The sequence below is a fragment of the Clupea harengus genome, unplaced genomic scaffold, assembly GCF_900700415.2.
Source record: "Clupea harengus unplaced genomic scaffold, Ch_v2.0.2, whole genome shotgun sequence".
In the NCBI taxonomy this organism is placed as follows: domain Eukaryota; kingdom Metazoa; phylum Chordata; class Actinopteri; order Clupeiformes; family Clupeidae; genus Clupea; species Clupea harengus.
The window spans coordinates 62,787-82,542 of NW_024879583.1; the positions used below are offsets into that span (position 1 = coordinate 62,787).

General features: G+C 39.7%; 1 protein-coding gene across 1 annotated transcript; it reads left to right on the forward strand.

The window, feature by feature from the left end:
- The first annotated feature begins 5,062 nt into the window (after positions 1 to 5,062).
- Positions 5,063 to 17,730, forward strand: LOC122129043. The gene is made up of 11 exons (XM_042704063.1): positions 5,063 to 5,292; positions 5,607 to 5,721; positions 6,662 to 6,797; positions 8,149 to 8,176; positions 8,722 to 8,778; positions 9,783 to 9,875; positions 10,918 to 11,016; positions 11,417 to 11,500; positions 13,938 to 14,126; positions 14,503 to 14,696; positions 17,006 to 17,730. Exons 2-11 carry the CDS (start codon positions 5,642 to 5,644, stop codon positions 17,069 to 17,071), a joined length of 1,026 nt encoding a protein of 341 aa, XP_042559997.1. The 5' UTR covers positions 5,063 to 5,292; positions 5,607 to 5,641; the 3' UTR covers positions 17,072 to 17,730.
- Positions 17,731 to 19,756: the final 2,026 nt, after the last annotated feature.

The window sequence follows — 19,756 nt, forward strand, 5'->3', positions numbered from 1 at the left end:
TATGCACACACATGATAAACAACATCTGAACGAATTTAAATACAATTCAATAGCAAACATTGAAAAAACTATGACAGTGTATGTTTTTTATTATTATTTAATGCAAGACATTCAGTGTCGGGTGATTGCAGGGAGATAGGTGCCTGTCTTCAGGTGCAGTGTCTTGTATGCTGTGGTCAGTCTAAATTAATTGAGTCTTGATGTGTTCCATTCAGTAGACCTGTGGAAATATACTGCAAAGCATATACTTGTTTTAAAAACATGATTACTAACACCAATCAAAGCAATACCTGTTTAGTTGAAAGCCCACTCACCACGTCAAGGTACAGGTTATGGGTGGGGTGTTAGTGAGACAGGACAAGACAAGACAAGGTTAATGAAAAATAAAAGGATGCTTAGATACTTTTAAATAACAAATGTGTATAACAGACATATGTGACAGACATACAAACTTCACAGGGACATACATAGAACATGGTATACATATAACATACATTTAAAGGGGAAAATGGAGAGAGAACCAAACTTACCTGTCCCCTTACAAAAAACAGTAAAAACAACCTGCAACCCCAGGTGTGCGCTGACAGATTGCACGCCGCACTTGGGAACCGTAAAGGACTTCCTACAAGCGCAACGCACGCACTGCTCGCTGACTACACCTGTAAGACAGTAAAAACAAGGCACATCTTTCTAACCCCAGGTGTGCGCTGACCACACCTGTAAGACAGTAAAAACAAGGCACATCTTTCTAACCCCAGGTGTGCGCTGACCACACCTGTAAGACAGTAAAAACAACCTGCAACCCCAGGTGTGCGCTGACAGATTGCACGCCGCACTTGGGAACCGTAAAGGACTTCTTACAAGCGCAACGCACGCACTGCTCGCTGACCACACCTGTAAGACAGTAAAAACAAGGCACATCTTTCTAACCCCAGGTGTGCGCTGACCACACCTGTAAGACAGTAAAAACAAGGCACATCTTTCTAACCCCAGGTGTGCGCTGACCACACCTGTAAGACAGTAAAAACAACCTGCAACCCCAGGTGTGCGCTGACAGATTGCATGCCGCACTTGGGAACCCGTAAAGGACTTCCTACAAGCGCAACGCACGCACTGCTCGCTGACCACACCTGTAAGACAGTAAAAACACGGCACATCTTTCTAACCCCAGGTGTGCGCTGACCACACCTGTAAGACAGTAAAAACAACCTGCAACCCCAGGTGTGCGCTGACAGATTGCACGCCGCACTTGGGAACCGTAAAGGACTTCCTACAAGCGCAACGCACGCACTGCTCGCTGACCACACCTGTAAGACAGTAAAAACACGGCACATCTTTCTAACCCCAGGTGTGCGCTGACCACACCTGTAAGACAGTAAAAACAAGGCACATCTTTCTAACCCCAGGTGTGCGCTGACCACACCTGTAAGACAAAGTCTAACCCATGTGACCGGTGACAGAAGCAAGGCACGTCTAACTCCAAGTGGCTGGCATTGACTAGGGAACGCCAGCAGCAGGGCACAACTTCACCTTATCTAACCAAACCTGTAAAGCTACAGTACGACGCATTTAACCCCAGGTGTCCGCTGACCTACATAATTGTGCCGCATGGTACAGCCTGAGATGGGAGAGCTGTGCTTCCGTTAATGGTACAGTCTCCATCTCAATACCCCTCACTATCGCCTCTGCTGCTGTGCAGACAAAAACACCACAGTTAGTGCTGTCTGTCTGTTTCCACTGTGGTGGTAACACAACGTCCCAAAGGGACAGATCAGGAAACACATTTCTAAATGCGTTGGCGAAGACTAATCTGTCCTCTATTTTTAATGTATTGTAGATTCCTAGTGAATCAAAAATCTGTATATTTTTCTGGGTACCATTAATTACCCACAAAATAAAATGGTTGCCAAGTTCAGGAGAGCCCAGACCAACGAGACGGGGCAGTAGCACCACGCCATCTGGCTTAATGCCATTGATACAGCTTAAAGTTCTTTCCGTAACACAACTATGTGCTGTCCAGTCACGACACCACAACGTGTATGCGTCTGTGGTAAGGGCGTGGAACACAACGTCCCAAAGGGACAGATCAGGAAACACATTTCACTGCTTTGTCCTGTGAAGACAAAAAAAAACAGAGTAAACTTCTACAAAACAATAACAGATACTGGTAGGTTGTCAGACTAAAGAGAAAATAGAAATTACTTACAGTGGAACGCTGTTTGTGATCTGCAGCAATCACTGCAACGCGCGTATTCACAATCTACAAGAAAGAAAAAGAAATTTGATGACAACATGATAGGAAAAAAGTAAAATAAAAATGTATTTCTAAGTTTTACTTACATCATCGGTCAGCCAGTTGAACTCTGGGCCTGCCAGACTCTCTAAGTCACGAAACGTGGCACGACAACTTCCAAGGCTGATCAAGACCGCGTCTTTGTCCACATCATTGCGGATCTGTTGCGTCAGTACCTGATGGATTGGAAGTATGTGTACAGAAGTTACACATAATGTCCACCCCAAACTACTACTAAATGGAAAAGATGGTTCACCATGGTAGACTATAGACCATTGTACCTTTGCAGCAAAAGGCACAGGAAACTTCTCCTCCAAAGTAAGAGACTACATACAGAAAAACAGTGAATGAGTTAAATAACCAACAGATCAAAAGAAGAAAGCAGAAGAAACTAATACATTGAAACGAACACTAATACATTTTAGAAAATGTACCTCTTCCTCTGAACTTAATAGAGACAGTAGGAATATCTGAAATTGGGAAAAACACACACACAAACACAAACCATTCAGCATCTACTATACATATACATCTATGTATGTACAAATATGTTTGTTCTCTGTACAAGGTTGTGCCCTCACCTGTGTCTGCTGTCTTGCTGTGTGTGTGATCAACATCTGCACCTTTTAGGAAAAAGGAACATAAAACACATTCAACACTCTACATTGAACTTGACATGACAGTACATATATGGAGATGTATAAATGAAGAAATACCTACATTCAGCACCTACAGCTTCCATCGAGATGTCGCACAATACACTCAATTCCTCCTGGACATCAGAACATTCAGCACCTACAGCTTCCATCGAGATGTCGCACAATACACTCAATTCCTGGACATCAGAAGCGATGCCGACATCTTTGGGCTTGTCTGTTCGACGAACATATGGCTTCAAATGGCGAACATTCACCGTCTGGCTTCGCTTTGAAAGACCCTCACTGTCAACCAATCTGGACTGTCCTTTGGCTGTCATGGACTCCACCTTAAACGGCCCAGCCCAACGTTCATTCATCGCATTTCCTAACTTCACCGCTTTCTTGTTGACTGCCACGAGGACCTCATCACCCTCCTTGACATCAAAGCTTTTAACATTATGCCTCTGCTTGGTTTCATACTGCAATTTCTGTCTACCCTGGGCAATTAGAATGTTCTCATGAACCTTGGCATGAACTTTGGCAAGTAAGTCTGCCCTCCTCTGCAGCGTCTCTTCACTGTTCTCGATCTCAAAGTCATCCACCTTTGGATCGGCGCTGCTGCCGGGATGAACCCCATAAATTGCAAAATATGGGCTCACCTTTGTGGAACGCTGCTTCGAGGTGTTTATCGAATAAACAGCGTGTTGCAGATAGACGTCCCAGTCACTCTGCTCCTTATTGCAGTACTTTGCAAGATGGCGCTTAAGGTTCTGATTTGTGCGCTCATCTTGCCCATTGCTCTGCGGGTGGTAGGGTGAAGTTACAGCATGCTCTATCCCAAAGGTTTCAAAAAGAGCTTTGTTACAGTCATTAACAAACTCTCTTCCCTGATCAGTGATAATCTTTTTGACACCACCCTGTGCCAAAACAGCTTGTGTCACCGTAAGTCCTACCCCTGGACCGTTCTTGCCGTTCAGAGGCCTAGCCATGACCCACTTGGTAAACAAATCAGTAAAACTTATGATATGGGTGTAACCTTCGGATGTCGTTTTGAGCGGCCCAATTAAATCAACTCCCATGACCTGCCAGGGAGCCTGGACCTTAATAGGGTGTAGCGTAGGTGCTACAGTCTTAATTCTGTCATGCCTCTGACATGGCTCACAGGAACCAACCCAATCCTTTACATCCTTTTTTAAAGTCAGCCAATAAAAATTCTGCACTGCCTTCTGTGCAGTCTTCTGTACACCAGGGTGCCCTCCAGTGGCTGCACTGTCATGGCACTCATACAGTACCCTGTCCCTCTCCTCAGGGGTACGTACAACCAGACGTCTCCTACCTGAATTAACATAGTACAACTTACCCATATCTAACACATACTGCTTTGCTGCTCTACCGACAGAAGACATCTGTATCCTACTACTCCCTAGTTGGTGGGAACCATTTGCAAGGTAATAAAATATAGCGTCCAGACGTGCAAAACTCTCCATCTCTCAAGGATGTCTAAATATAACACAATATGTACACTTCACAAACACACAAAACACAACGTAGCACACTGTCACAAACGAGAAGAGGGAGAGAGAACATGACAGCATTAGTTTTGTGAACACATAGAAAGTCTGTAAATATTCATGTATATGTCTGTAAATGTACATGTACATAAAAACATGACATTTAAATCCCTGATCGCTGCATTTAACGTGCTAAATAAATGTCATCCATAAAGTTTTGGCGCGCAGCGCAAACTAGCGCTTTATTTCCCCTCAGGTAAGGTAAGGCACTGCCCACAACAGTTTGACAGCAGGCTATGCTACAATGTACAATGTCATTAACACATCGTGAAAAAAAAGAGCAAAAACATCGATGCCCCCTCCCGGAAAAAAAAACTATTGCAATAGCACCGGGAGATTTAAATCCCTGATCGCTGCATTTAACGTGCTAAATAAATGTCATCCATAAAGTTTTGGCGCGACGCGCAACAGCGCTTTATTTCCCCTCTTATAGGGGCTGGACAGATTAATAGTGTGGCAGTTATCTACGTTTAGAGTAGACAGGGCGGGGAGAAGTAAACACTCGGTGCCGTGACGTCAAATTAACCCATCCTGCTCCATATGCATAATTTGTCATGGTATTCGCGTGCGCAAGTTGAGGCTTTCATCACACGGAAGTTGATCTAAAGTTTGTAATACGGTCTGTAATACGGTTTTTGAATGTCGAATTACCAATGTTTGATATAAAACTAATATAACCACGGTGACCCTGACCACGTCGTCAAACCGAAACTGGATGTGTTTGTGAAGGCTTGGGACTGACGGCATAGCTATTATTTTGTTCTCACCGACCAATACTGCCATCCAAGAGGTAGGTTTCAGACAGGCCATTCCGTTTTATTGCGTAAATTATTTGTTGGTGGTTGTTAAATAACAATCAAGAACACTCACATCTTCTAAATCGGGTGACTGCCGAGTATTAGGCTATTTAACCTATTCGGGCAACCCCTTTTGACTACACTGTCAGCTAGTTCTGCACGCTGTGATGGTGGGTAAAGCAACGGTAGTTCCGAACTTCCAGTAAGAGGGACTATTTCTCAATTGACAACATAGCATTCTTGATCTAACGCCTAAACTTTGAAAATTAATACATCTCGTGAATATTGAACCATCTCTTTTGTTCAGGAGAAAGGCAACCAACACCAGAGGAACAATTTATCATGAGTCACAGTCTGAACATGGAAGGTACTGCTAAACAACAGCAGGAACACAATAATGACTGTCAGACGAACAAGACAGAGTGAGTAAACCACAGCAAATTATAGGGAAACTTCGGGATTTTTTTTAGCCGGATCGAGATTTCACTATGGACAAAAACGATAAAAATTGGTTCAGTATTGAGTTAGAACGTTATAACTGGTGTTCCAGTTTAACAGGTGGCCATGTTGTCTTGTGAGATTTGCATGTGTAGCGACCGAAGTCCATGTGTTGAACGCCAGATGTTGTCGTGCGCAGATTCGTAGTTTTCACGAATAGCAGGCATACTTGTGTGCCTGTGACAGTGACGACGAGATGTTGAAGACCTTGTCGAACAATCATTTACATCGCCAGTTAATGTAAAATGCATATCCGTGTCAATATCATCTACAGACAACAATACGAAACACACGGGCCAAACATGTAATAATAGGGACTTTAAGCAGCGACGGTTGAAGGGACGGCTACGGCGTTTTAGTGACAGTTTGCGCACGCGAGATTCTATCTCGACATTTCCTGCCGTTGTAGCCCAACTGTCTACTACGGGAGAGCCACTGGTTTGACGTACTCAGTAATACGTAAGGATTTCAAGCAGGTCATTATAGGTTTTTATCGTATTTGACACTGTAATTTCGTTTATAATCGATTCCACCGTTAGTAGCTTTATGGATTATTAGTATATTTGTTAAAGATACCCGCTAATTTGACCGATTTTCCTGTTTGTTCATAGACATGTCATAGTTGCCAGCACCCAAGATGATGCTCAGAGCGAACGTCAGTTTGCCCAAGAAGTAGCCGTTGAGAGTTACAATTAGTTGCTTAGTGATAGTCGATTACCACTACTAAAAAAGACCACTACTAAAAAAGATCTCGATGTTTCCTCTGAAGTGATTGACAGCTGACACTATACATTTCTTGGGGCAGATATGTTTGCTCTCTAAAGTGACAAAGTAGAACCATCTGAAAATGTTTCATTTCAATAGACACTGGCTACTCAAATTCGCTGAAATGGTAAGACAGAGTATCTGTCAGAAGCACGAAGCCGAACTGGACCTCTGGAAGCCAACCTGTTTTTTTTGCGCTTGTCAAGAAGATGAGCTACTTCGCCAGCTAATGCAGGTACAGACACCGAAAGACATATTCATGTCATCCACAAAGCAGGGAGTAACACCAGTTAGTTTTTATTTTTTTTACATGGAAATGTTTCTGTAGCTAAACTGGCAGAAGAAGATGCTAACAACACCACAGTCATAGATTGAAATACCATGTAACCAAAACACTTACAGCCTACTGTATGTTGCCTGTTTGATGGATATTGCCAGTTTAATTGTTCAAAAGTAATCATCAAAATACTAGTGCTGTCAGTTTAACGCGTTATTAACGGCGTTAACGCAAACCCATTTTAACGCCGTTAATTATTTTATCGCGAGATTAACGCGAGAGATTTAATTTTTTTTTTTTTTTTTTTTTTTTTTTTTTTTAGATTAACGTTCTTTTTGGCCTCGCAAACTGTGTAGTAGGCTAACGTTACGGTTTGAGAGTGAATGGTGAGCGCCATACGGCGAAATGGATGATAAAAAGCTTCTGAATGGAAAGTTTACTTTTAAAAGTTGTGTTGTGCAAAAGAAGCAAGCTTCACTGTTGTCTGAAAATGGGCAGCTGGCTGAACAGGCAGCTGGCTGAAAGCAAAGAAGTAGTAGGCTTACCTTTTATTGGTAACCTAACTGTTACGGTTCATTGTTTCTGAAATAAGAGGCCTGACTGCTATGTTCCCAGCAAACTTGAAGAAAAAAAAATACAATATTAAGCCATGGTTTAACTGCACTATAGGCTGAGTCCTTGTTTACCTGAAATTTTATTTTGTACCGCCCTATTTGGCAATGTTGGTTTTCAATAAAATAAAACATTTGCATAAAGCAAGCAAATTCACTTTTCCATGTTGATAAGGGCATTACAATACAAATAAAATGATGGAAAAAATAAATAAATGAAGGGACATTTAGAATAGATAAAAATTTGCGATTAATCGCGATTAATTTTGAGTTAACTATGACATAAATGCGATTAATCGCGATTAAATATTTTAATCGTTTGACAGCACTACAAAATACACAAATTGTGTAAACAAATGAAAAATGTCTCGCCCCCCTCTACAATGGCACTTTATTGCCAGTGAGCTGTGAATGGCTCCTCCTATTCTTTTTAGCAGTCTCCTTGGAAGTTTCTGGAGACTTTTGAGATCTAGAAACTTTAGGGGCAAATGACAGACATTCTTTTTTTCACACAGTGTTTATTTTTGTGATACTGTAAAACAGTTCCAAAACGGTATGGCATGATTATGATGTGTTTTTAGAATGACTAAAATGTTTTGCCTAACCCTTGACATCTATAGTTCTATCAGTGTTACGACGCTATCGCCTATAGCAAAAAACTGCCTATGATATAACATGAGATCTTTTAATATCTAAAGGTCTTTCTGAAGAAAAAAACAACACAAGGTGAGTTGTGAAACAAGGTGAGTAACATGTACTGACTACATTTTATATGAAGAAACCGGAATCAATATGGAACAAATAAGACCCCTCAAAGTTGGAATATTGGAATATGCACCTACATCTTTACACCATGCACATACACCTTTATGTGGCTTGATGTGCCACACACTGCGCCTTTATAATAAGGGGCAGATTTTAGCGCCCGTTATAGGCATACTTTCATTGCAATGTGCAAAATATGGCATAGTAGGGTATGTGTTATGCCCCTCTGCACCCCGACTGGCTTGCAGTGGCAGTGCAACAGTGTTTGGGTGGTGCATGGTCATAATTTGCTTCATGAAAGCCATGTAAAGTTATCTTGTCAGCATACAGTCAGTATTACCGTATCACATTATTTCACCCATTTCTGCTAAGAATGATCATCGGAGAAGGATGGAAGTTGCATCTGTGTCTTTGCTAGTTTGTAGAATTGCAATTAATAGTACATGCTGTCATGCTTATGTAAACTAAAATGTTATATATGTAATGGCAACATCTGACCTGGCCAGATGGTGACGAGAGACATTCTGAGGACAAGGAACCCTCCACTCCCTCTACCTCTCAAGGTATGGTTTAAAATATGACAATTACTCTGTAATTAGTCTGAGGTTATTATTAAAGGGGTGTATGTGTCCATACACATACAGTACATGCATGTATTAATGCGATTGTACAAAGATAAAAATGATTACCTATAAAAAACTATAGACTGCAAAATACCTGCATAATGTAACTTCAATGTTTCAGTTGAACCAAATGTGTTTCCATCTGATCTAAAATATTGTGTGATTGACGTCCATAATAAGGGGCAGATGTTAAATGTTAGACCTGTTATAGGCGTAATTTAATCGCAGTGTGCAGCTAAAAACATGGCATGGTATGTGTTACGCCCCTCTGCACCCACACTGGCTATGCAGTGGCAGTGTAACAGTGTTTGGGTGGTGCATGGGCATAATTTGCTTGATGCAAGCCATGTGAAGTTATCTTGTCAGTATTACCGTATCACATTACTACGCCCATTTTTTTTCTTCTTTCATCTGAAGGATGAAAGTTGCATCTACGTCATTGCTATATTGGATCGTTGTAAAAAATAGAATAAAGAAACTGCGTAGACAAAGGCAAACTCTCAAAAACTGGTCAAATTGACCCACGACAGAGAAAGAGATTGTGTTCATGGTTACCCTTCATACATGTTTATGTGGCTTGATGTGCCACACACTGCACCTTCACATCAGGACAAGAGGGCGGTGCTACCAGATAAGTAGGCATACTGTATATCAGACAGTAAAATTAACAATAATAACTATAATAGGCATAATATGAATACCTCAGGGCTTGTAGACATAGAATGTTCACAATTGTAGAATGATGAGTTCTAAAGAGATGAATCTTTAAACTCTGATACTCCATGAATGTGCCATGGCTGTCAGGTGATCAAATAGCACTAAGTAGGTCATTTCACTATTAAACCAGGTGTTTACCTGAATGTTTCAATGTTTTCTTGGTGATGTTTGGGGATATGCTATTGCTGGTCTAGATTGTTTGAGGTAAATGTACACTTGCTCTATAGATATCATCATGCAGAATTTAAGCCTTGGCCAGAAAAGAAGTCTGCCTAATGAGAATGATGGTGAAGTCCAATCCACCGCCTCCGCCTCTGAAGGTATGGTTTAAAATATGACGATTACTTTGCAGTTAGTCTGAATGTATTATAAAGGGGTGTATGTGTCTGTATATGCATGTACTATATGTATACAATCACATTAATACAAAGATAAAAATGATTAAGAGGATGTTAGGAAAAATGACTTACCTATACAAAACTATAGACAGCAAAATACCTGCATAATGTGACTTTAATGTTTCAGTTGAACCAAATGTGTTTCCATCTGACCTTAAATATTGTGTGATTGACGTCAATAATAAGGGGCAGATGTTACATGTTAGCGCCCGTTATAGGCCTAATTTCATCTCTGTGTGCAACTTAAAACATGGCATGGTATGTGTTACACCCCTCTGCACCCCACTGGCCTCGTAGTGGCAGTGCAACAGTGTTTGGGTTGTGCATGGGCATCATTTGCTTGATGAAAGCCATGTAAATTTAACTTGTCAGTATTACCGTATCACATTACTTCGCCCATTTCTGCTCATAATGATGATGGGAGAAGGCTGGAAGTTGTATCTACTTCATTGCTAGTTTAGAGTGTTTTAATTAATAGAACAAAAAAGCTGCCAAGGCAAAGGTCAACTCTCAAATACCGGTCAAATTGACCCAGGAGAGAGAAAGAGATTGTGTTCATGGTTACCCTTCATACACGTTTATGTGGCTTGATGTGCCACACACTGCACCTTCACATCAGGAAGAGAGAACGGGTCTACCAGATGAATAGGCGTACTGCATTGTATATCAGACAGTACATTTAACAATAATTACTATAATAGTCATAATTATGAATATTTTTGGACTTGTAGAACTTAGAATGTTCACAATTGTAGAATGATGAGTTCTAAAGAGGTGAATCTTTAAACTCTGTGTTACTCCATGAATGTACCATGGCTGTCAGGTGATCAAATAGCACTAGGTAGGTCATTCCACTATTAAGCCAGTTGTATACCTGAATGTTTCAATATTTTCTTGGTGATGTTTTTGGGATATGCTATTGCTAGGCTTGAGTGTTTGGGGTAAAATTGCACTTCCTGTTTAGTTCTTAGTAAGCAGAATTTAAGCCTTGGCCAGAAAAGAAGTCGACCTAATGAGGATGATGGTGAAGTCCACTCCACCGCCACCACCTCCGCCTCTGAAGGTATGGTTTAAAATATGACAATTAGTCTGAAGTTATCATTAAAGGGGTGTATCTGTCTGTACACATATAGTACATGCATGTACAATCACATTAATACAAAGATGAAAATGATTAAGAGGATTTTATGAAAAAATAATTACAGATAAAAATATGTAGACTGCAAAATACCTGCATAATGTTTGGGGATATGCTTTTTCTGGGCCTGATTGTTGGGGGTAAAATTGCAATTCCTCTATAGTTCTTATTCAGCAGAATTTAAACCTTGGACAGAAAAGCAGTCTACCCGAATGAGGATGATGGTATATTCCACTCATGCAAATTAACTGATCTTGTTGCTTCATGCTGTCATGCTTATGTGAACTATAATGTACAATATCTTTGTATTTTCTGACCTGGCCAGATTCATGGGTTCATGTGGCCCGGTCAGATTGTGATGAAATGCCTTCTGAAGACAAGCAATACTCCACCACCTCTAACTCTGAAGGTATGGTTTAAAATATGACAATTACTTTGCAGTTAGTCTGAAGTTATTATAAAATGGTGTATGTGTCTGTACACATACAGTACATGCATGTAAAATCACATTAATACAAAGATAAAAATGATTAAGAGGATGTTAGGAAAAATGACTTACCTATACAAAACTATAGACAGCAAAATACCTGCATAATGTGACTTTAATGTTTCAGTTGAACCAAATGTGTTTCCATCTGACCTAAACTATTGTGTGATTGACGTCCATAATAAGGGGCAGATGTTACATGTTAGCGCCCCTTATAGGCCTAATTTCATCTCTGTGTGCAACTTAAAACATGGCATGGTATGTGTTACGCCCCTCTGCACCCCACTGGCCTTGTAGTGGCAGTGCAACAGTGTTTGGGTTGTGCATGGGCATCATTTGCTTGATTGTCCTCACCTGAGAAGGTGTGGATGAAAGCCATGTAAATTTATCTTGTCAGCATACAGTCAGTATTACCGTATCACATTACTTCATCCATTTCTGCTCATAATGATGATGGGAGAAGGCTGGAAGTTGCATCTTCTTCATTGCTAGTTTGGAGTATTGCAATTAATTGAACAAAAAAGCTGCCTAGGCAAAGGTCAACTCTCAAATACCGGTCAAATTGACCCAGGAGAGTGAAAGAGATTGTGTTCATGATTTCCCCTCATACACGTTTATGTGGCTTGATGTGCCACACACTTTACATCAGGAAGAGAGGAAGAGTCTACTAGATAAGTAGGCCTTCATTGTATATCAGACAGTACATCTAACAATAATAGTCATAATATGAATATTTTTGGGCTTAGAATGTTCACATTTGTAGAATGATGAGTTCTTAAGAGGTCAATCTTTAAACTCTGTGATACTCCATGAATGTACCATGGCTGTCAGGTAATGAAATAGCACTAGGTACGTCATTCAACCATTAAACCAGTTGTTTACCTGAATGTTTCAATATTTTCTTGGAGATGTTTGACGTCCATACCAAGGGGCAGATGTTACATGTTAGTGCCAGTTATAGGAGTAATTTCATCGCTGTGTGCAACTAAAAACATGGCATGGTATGTGTTACGCCCCTCTGCACCCCCAGCGGCCATGCAGTGGCAGTGCAACAGTCTTTGCATTTACATTTACATTTACATTTATATTTAGTCATTTAGCAGACGCTTTTGTCCAAAGCGACATACAAAGGAGAGAACAGTCAAGCTAAGAGCAATAAAAACCTGGTGTAACAATAAATACTACTTTACATAAGAAATAGAAAAACGACATAGAAACAAAAAGAAGTGCAGGGTTGTAACTGCTGTAAGTGCAAGTTAAGCACTAGTCAAGGTGCCAGTTAGGAAGGGAGGTGCTCTCTGAAGAGTTGGGTCTTCAAAAGCTTCTTGAAGATAGAGAGGGACGCCCCTGCTCTGGTAGTACTAGGCAGTTAGTTCCACCAACGTGGAACTACAAATGAGAATAGTCTGGACTGCCGTACTTGCACAGACGGCAGTGCCAAACGACGCTCACTAGAAGAGCGCAGTATCCTGGGTGTAACATTTGCCCTTACAAGAGCATTTAAGTAGGTGGGAGCAGAGCCAGCAAGCACTCTGTAGGCAAGCATAAGTGACTTGAACTTAATGCAAGCAGCTACAGGCAGCCAGTGGAGCTCAATGAGTAGCGGGGTGACGTGTGCCCTTTTTTGGTTGGTTGAACACCAGACGCGCCACTGCGTTCTGGATCTTCTGTAGTGGTTTCACCACGCAAGCCGGCAGGCCCATTAGGAGGGCGTTGCAGTAGTCAAGGCGGGAACTCACCAAGGTTTGCACCAGCAGCTGGGTGGCATACTGGTTTAGGTACGGTCTGATTTTGCGGATATTGTATAGCGCAAAGCGGCACGACCTGGAGACAGAGGCGATGTGGGCCATGTAGGTCAGTTGGTCATAAATAATGACCCCGAGGTTTCTTGCTGTTTTGGATGGAACAAGAGATAGGGAGTCAATATTGATATTGATGTTGTGGTGGATGACCTGTTTGGCTGGAAAGACCATCAGTTCCATTTTGGCCAGGTTCAGCTGAAGGTGGTGATTTTTCATCCATGTGGATATATCAGCAAGACAGTCCGAGATCTGCGCCGAGACAGTGGTCCTCAGGAGGGAAATGGGCATAATTTGCTTGAGATGCTCTGAGATGAAGAGCCTCTTTGCCTTCAGAAGGGGGCTTGCATTCTCACCATGTTTTTGAGGCTGATGCTCACTATTGTTTTATAATTTGCATATTTATCCCCTAAAATTCAAGTCAACTTATGTAATCATTGAAATAAACCCTGTTTTTGTAAACTCCTTGGTCTGTGTCTAACTTATGGTTTGGCTCGTTATGAGCCTAAAATTCCAACATATAGCACCTTTAATAACTACCGATGGAATTTGGATTCTAGTGCCTTCAGCGAAGACATATTACACTCTTGCTCCTGGAAAGTCGGCAGAATACTCTAAGGATATCAAAACATGGCTCAAACACCTCTCTGAAGTGAAATCGATACAGAGTTGTGATATGATCCTGGCTACCTGCATGGTTGTGTCTCGTGTTGGAACAGATGTTGAAGCAGCACTGAAAGACATCCCTGGTATGAAGCACAACATTTGATATTGTTATTATGTTTGATTTAATGTGCTGATCTTCATATGAGCGGCCATAACACATGTAGTAGTTTGTAGTAGATAGTACTAGCTAAATGTGACCTGATGTGAAGACTGGATTGACAGCCTAGCTGATGGTATGCACATGCTGATCCAGTATAGAGTTGTAGATGTTAGATCACCAAAAGTGTTACCTGAGTTGAATAGATAATTTTGGGCCAAAAGGTGTTCAGAAGCGTTAGTCTTTTTAGTTGTTATATATCTGGTTAACATTAAGTGTGTGATACTTATAGCCCCTAGTGACATGTATGTGCAGTTTTCTCATCAGTCTTTTATCGTTCTCCTGTTTTACTTTCTGAACAGAAGCCAAGCCGACCATTCTGGTGGTTATGCACCATACCTTTGATCCTGATTGTGTAGTACCAGACAGCAGTAGGTTTACCAAAAGGGAGGACATGCTCATTGTGGACTGTCTGTTTAATGAGGATAATGGATTATTGAGATGTGAAAGAAATGGCATTGCACAATCTACAATGCTGAAATGGATCAACGCAAAGGTAATTCCTGCAGTGTGAAGTTTTTTTTATTTTGAGAAAACACAACCTCAGTTAATCTTCCTTAACAAGGCAGACTACACAGAAAATAGTTTCCAATAACTGGCATTTCAACTATTATTTGTTATGCCCTCCTTATTTTGAGAAAAAACCCATTTGAATTTTAGGTAACACTCTACTTTAGTGAACAAATGTTAGCAGTTAACACATAATTAGCTATTAATTAACTATCTGTGTAAGTGCTGGATAAAGTCTGCATTAATCAGCATTAGGCCTAGGGATGGGAATCGAGAACCGGTTCTTGTTAAGAACCGGTTCCCAGTGGACCGATTCCTTGGAATCGTTAGCCAAAATCCTTTTCGATTCCGCTATCGATATTAAAAAAAATATATATATATATATTAATTTTTCGATTTTTTTTCTGATTCCACTATAGATACTCTAAAAAAAATCTTAATTTTATATATATTTTTTTTATATATATTCCAGTATCATGTAAGTGCCGTTTAGGTATGTCACGTGCACGCAGCTTTGATTTGTTTCAGACTGCAGCCAACATGGCGTCTAGGCAGAAGTGTGGTTATATTTCAAAAAGATGACCACAGGGCCACTTGCAATGCTTGCAAAACGTCTCTTTCGTCAAAGGGGGGAAAAACTACCATTACCCCGAAACATTTGTCCATACTGCATGCAATAACTTTGCAGGAATGTCACGTTTGTGAGCGCTACGGAGTGACAATAACTTTAATGAATCTCATTGGAATCTCATTGGAATCTCAACCAAGCAACAGCAGCGCGGCTAACGTTAGCGCTTCATCTGTTAATATCGAAGGTAAACTCTAACAGTCTATTGTGTTAGTGCCATTGGTTTCATTGTGTAAACCAGCTTTTACTATTTGTTTATGTCAGTTGTATTGTTAGTTCAAGGAGAATACACTTAAAAAAAAAAACAGCACTGTAATTGGCAAGTTCAAATATTATTTAGCACAGCGGTTCTCAAACTCTGGTATATCAAGTATATATAAGATTATTTTCCAGGCTTCCCATCTGATGAGATTTTTGAGTTTAGATGTTTTATTAAAAAAATTGTATGAAACCTATTACCAAATCAGTCATACATTCTGTTACTTATGGTTGGAATTATAGTCAAAACAAATACTTTTTTACTTTGTTGGGAACCCCTAGCACCCCATCAAGGAAAAGGATCCCTAGGCTATGGGTCTCTGGACCCTACTTTGAGAGTTTGTTGACCTATTCTTAGGTTTGTTTTTGGTTATTTAAAACATGTAAATGTATACATACATACTGTATATGCGGTGCATCATCTATTCAGAGAATATTATATAAAAGAAAATTAATGTAAAGAAACCCGTTTGTACTCTTTTTTTTCCTTGCCCAAAAAGAATCGATAACAGAATCGATAAGGAATCGAATCGATAAGCAAGAATCGTTATGGAATCGGAATCGTTAAAATCTTATCAATTCTCATCCCTAATTAGGCCTGTATTCACCAATTTCTTATTCTCATTGAATATGTATTTATGTATTAATATATTTATTCTGGGTACAAATATTTAATAACCAACTAATTTTGAGAGGAATAAAAATAGATAGTTTGTAGCTTCCTAACACATTGTCTGAATATTTTACGTATAGGGACAAAATTATTGCAGAATAGGTTTTCCTATCATTGCTCCAGCAGGTCCAAGTAATGGTAATTATACTCACCCAGGCTGCTAGTGGTGACTGGGAGGCAGGGCCCCTGCAATGAGCAATGAGTGCACTTCAATCAGTGATGCCTTTATAATATATCAGTACTGACCCAACATGAGTTCCCTGTTCTAAAGTGAAGGATTACTTTCCATATAATCAGACTGAAATTATGAAAATGACCCACTACCTCTACAGACACATTCATCCTGACTGTAAATACAATAAAATAAACTGTAAATATCTCATTATTCCTTTAATTAATGGTGCTTAATGCAGACCTTATTGGGAACTTATACAGAAACACTTATTAGTGTGCTAATGGCTAACATTTGTTCCCTAAAGTGTTACCTTTAATACTTAATTTTTAATCGTTGTGTTTTTACCCTCAGGAAGTATGTAGTTTTACTTTATATTCACATATTTTGTATCGCTTATATATACAATATGAGGTATCTTGTTTTTTTTATCTCTTCGCATTTGTCAGTCAGTGACTGTGTGTGGATTATGTCTGTACCTTTGGAGAGATTTCATACATACTGTTTATAGACAGATGGATGGGTTGGATGGACATGCCACAACTAAACACTCTGATATTCCAGGTGTCCATTAAAGAAACAACATGGAGTGCTGTTTCCTCACTCTTTAGTTGGTACGGATGTCAATGAAGTGATTTGAAGTCGGGCCTTGGAGGATCCCATTACCATCTTCTTATGTTGTTTTTATTGTAATTGTTAAAATATTAAGAAGTGGAACAGATGAATAGCTACACGAAGCACGACCCAGAGCGGTAACACTTTCTATGCAGGCCATGTCTAATGATTTAGGCATAAATTCATAATGCAATCATATAATGCTATGCAATATAATATTATGAAATCATAAGTTATTGTAATAATGATTATACACATACTCACGCACAAACAAGCATTAGACTCTGTTGCAATGTACATAATGCATTATCAGATGTTGATTGAATGTATTAGAACTAATGTCAAGAATCTCAGACAATGTTGCATAGTGCATTATAACCACCAACCCTGCCCAGTTATAAATACACACCAGTCACTGTGCTGATGCATTTTAGCAATTTATGATCAGTGATTGGCACAAGATGAAATAATACCTTTTAGTTATTTTAATGTTACATAGCATGTCTCTGCTAGCCTTAAGTAAAGTATGAAAATGCCCTTACATAGCATAGGCAGGCGTAAGATAATATAGACAACAAATAAAGTGAGACATTTTGCTAAGAAAAAATATAATTTTATTCATGTAACATCAATTTCAATAACATTCTTTGTGCAGATAATAAAAACCAGTGCATCCAAATTACTTGTGCATCTGTCTTATTAATATAACGTCAATTTCAATACACCCTAAATGAAACTGCTTGCTTTTTAATGAAAATGATTTTCACACATTGTGCTATTCCTATACATTATGTTTACACAGGGTCTTGGTTCAACTTGAAACTGCATTTCAATAGCTCAAGCATTTTTTAATAAAGCTAGCTCATCACTGTAACAGCACCTTAACGGCCAAGAGAAAAATACTGAACGCAATTGAGGATTTGGTTAGAAATTGGCCGTAGATTACAGCAATGTCAAAAGGCAAAAGGCAAAAAAGATTTAGTTTTTCCATGCAACCATCGTTTACTACAACACCTATGGAGAGTGGGTAAAGTTGTTTAGATTAAAGATTCTTCTCAACATTAGTTGGTTAGGCTCCTCTCATTGCTGGTCAGAGCATTCCCCTGACTAACTAGATGCGGAATTCTCCACATTGCTTCAAATGTTTGAGCTCATTCGTTAAAATGCAATTGAATGGGGCATCACAAGTTTCCATAGAAAATATTGTAAGCCAGCTCACTGGCAAATTAGCTAATACATCGATCCTGAGAAAGCTAATGCAAAAAAAAAAGCGAGTCCAGTGTGAGTGCTGTGAGGGTCAGGAGGGTCATTCCACGCCAAACGGGACAATGGCTCCCACTCAACCGTCTCAGATTTGGCTGAAAAAAATCAAGGTTGTTCATACACTTCTTAATAGGTATAGTCCAAAATATTAGCTCTCTACTCCCAATAGTTTTGTCACAAAAAGTTGTTTTAGGGGGGAGGGGGTGCCTGTACTTGAGACGCTTTTTGAGCAGCGTTTTCTGAAGAGCCATTTTCAAATTGCTATTACTAGAAAAGTATTTAAGCTAGCTCCTTCAAACTTTCTAGGCTTAAAATATGATACCATTACTCGAAGATTATGGACTCCCAAGGGTGTGGCTTGGGTATATCATAGTATTCAGGGTGCTTGAATTTGCGTGAAAATTTTACTTTACGCTTTGTGGCAGCATCTTTGAATACCTGTGGAAAGCTCAATGTTAAAGCTGGAGACTTGATATTATACACAGACCTTCCTATGTATGCTTCGTATGTTGTATTAAAAAACTGTCCTTATGTGATGAATGGGCTGGAAGATATTAAAGCTTGAAAATGGATGAAAACCCATTTTGTGCCATTTTTGGCATGCTATAGCAAATAAATGACAGCATTTACCAATATGAAACAATTATTTTTGGAAAGATTAGATATTTGTTCTTAACATATCAAAAATTTGTGATCGTGTTCTGCCTCATTTTCTCAAAATATTTTTTTGAAAATATGGGGTTTTTGTACACGCCCAGCATTCAATGGCCTATGGAAGCACATTCAAATGGTAGCAAAAGGTAAGTTTATGACACAGAGCTTAAACCGCGTTTGTGTATAAAATCTGTGTATCATATCAAGTCTTTAGCTTTAACATTGAGCTTTCCACAAGCCTTCAAAGATGCTGCAACAGAGCGTAGGGTAAAAATTCCGAGCAAATTCAAGCACCCCAAATACTATGATCACCCAAGCCACACCCTTGAAAGTCGATATTTTTCAAGTAATGGTATCATATTTTAAGCCTAGAAAGTTTGAAGGAGCTAGCTTAAATACTTTTCTAGTAATAACAATTTGAAAATGACTCTTCACAAAACGCTGCTCAAAAAGCGTCTTTAGTATTGGCACCCCCTCCCCCTTAAAACATCCTATTGTGACAAAACTATTGGGAGTAGAGAGCTAATATTTGGGACTATTCATATTAAGAAGTGTATGAACAACCTTGAATTTTTTCAGCCAAATCTTAGATGGTCGAGTGGGGAATTTTCCTTTAATTGTCCCGTTAGGCGTGGAATGACCCAGGAGTCAACCGTGAGGTGTCATTTTCATACTCTGCCTCAGTGAGTCTGTCTGAAGCCTTCACTGTGTCGTTCCCTCATGAATGTTTATTTTTTGATACAGGACAAAGTTTCCACCTTCATCAGAAGGTCTTCATCAGAG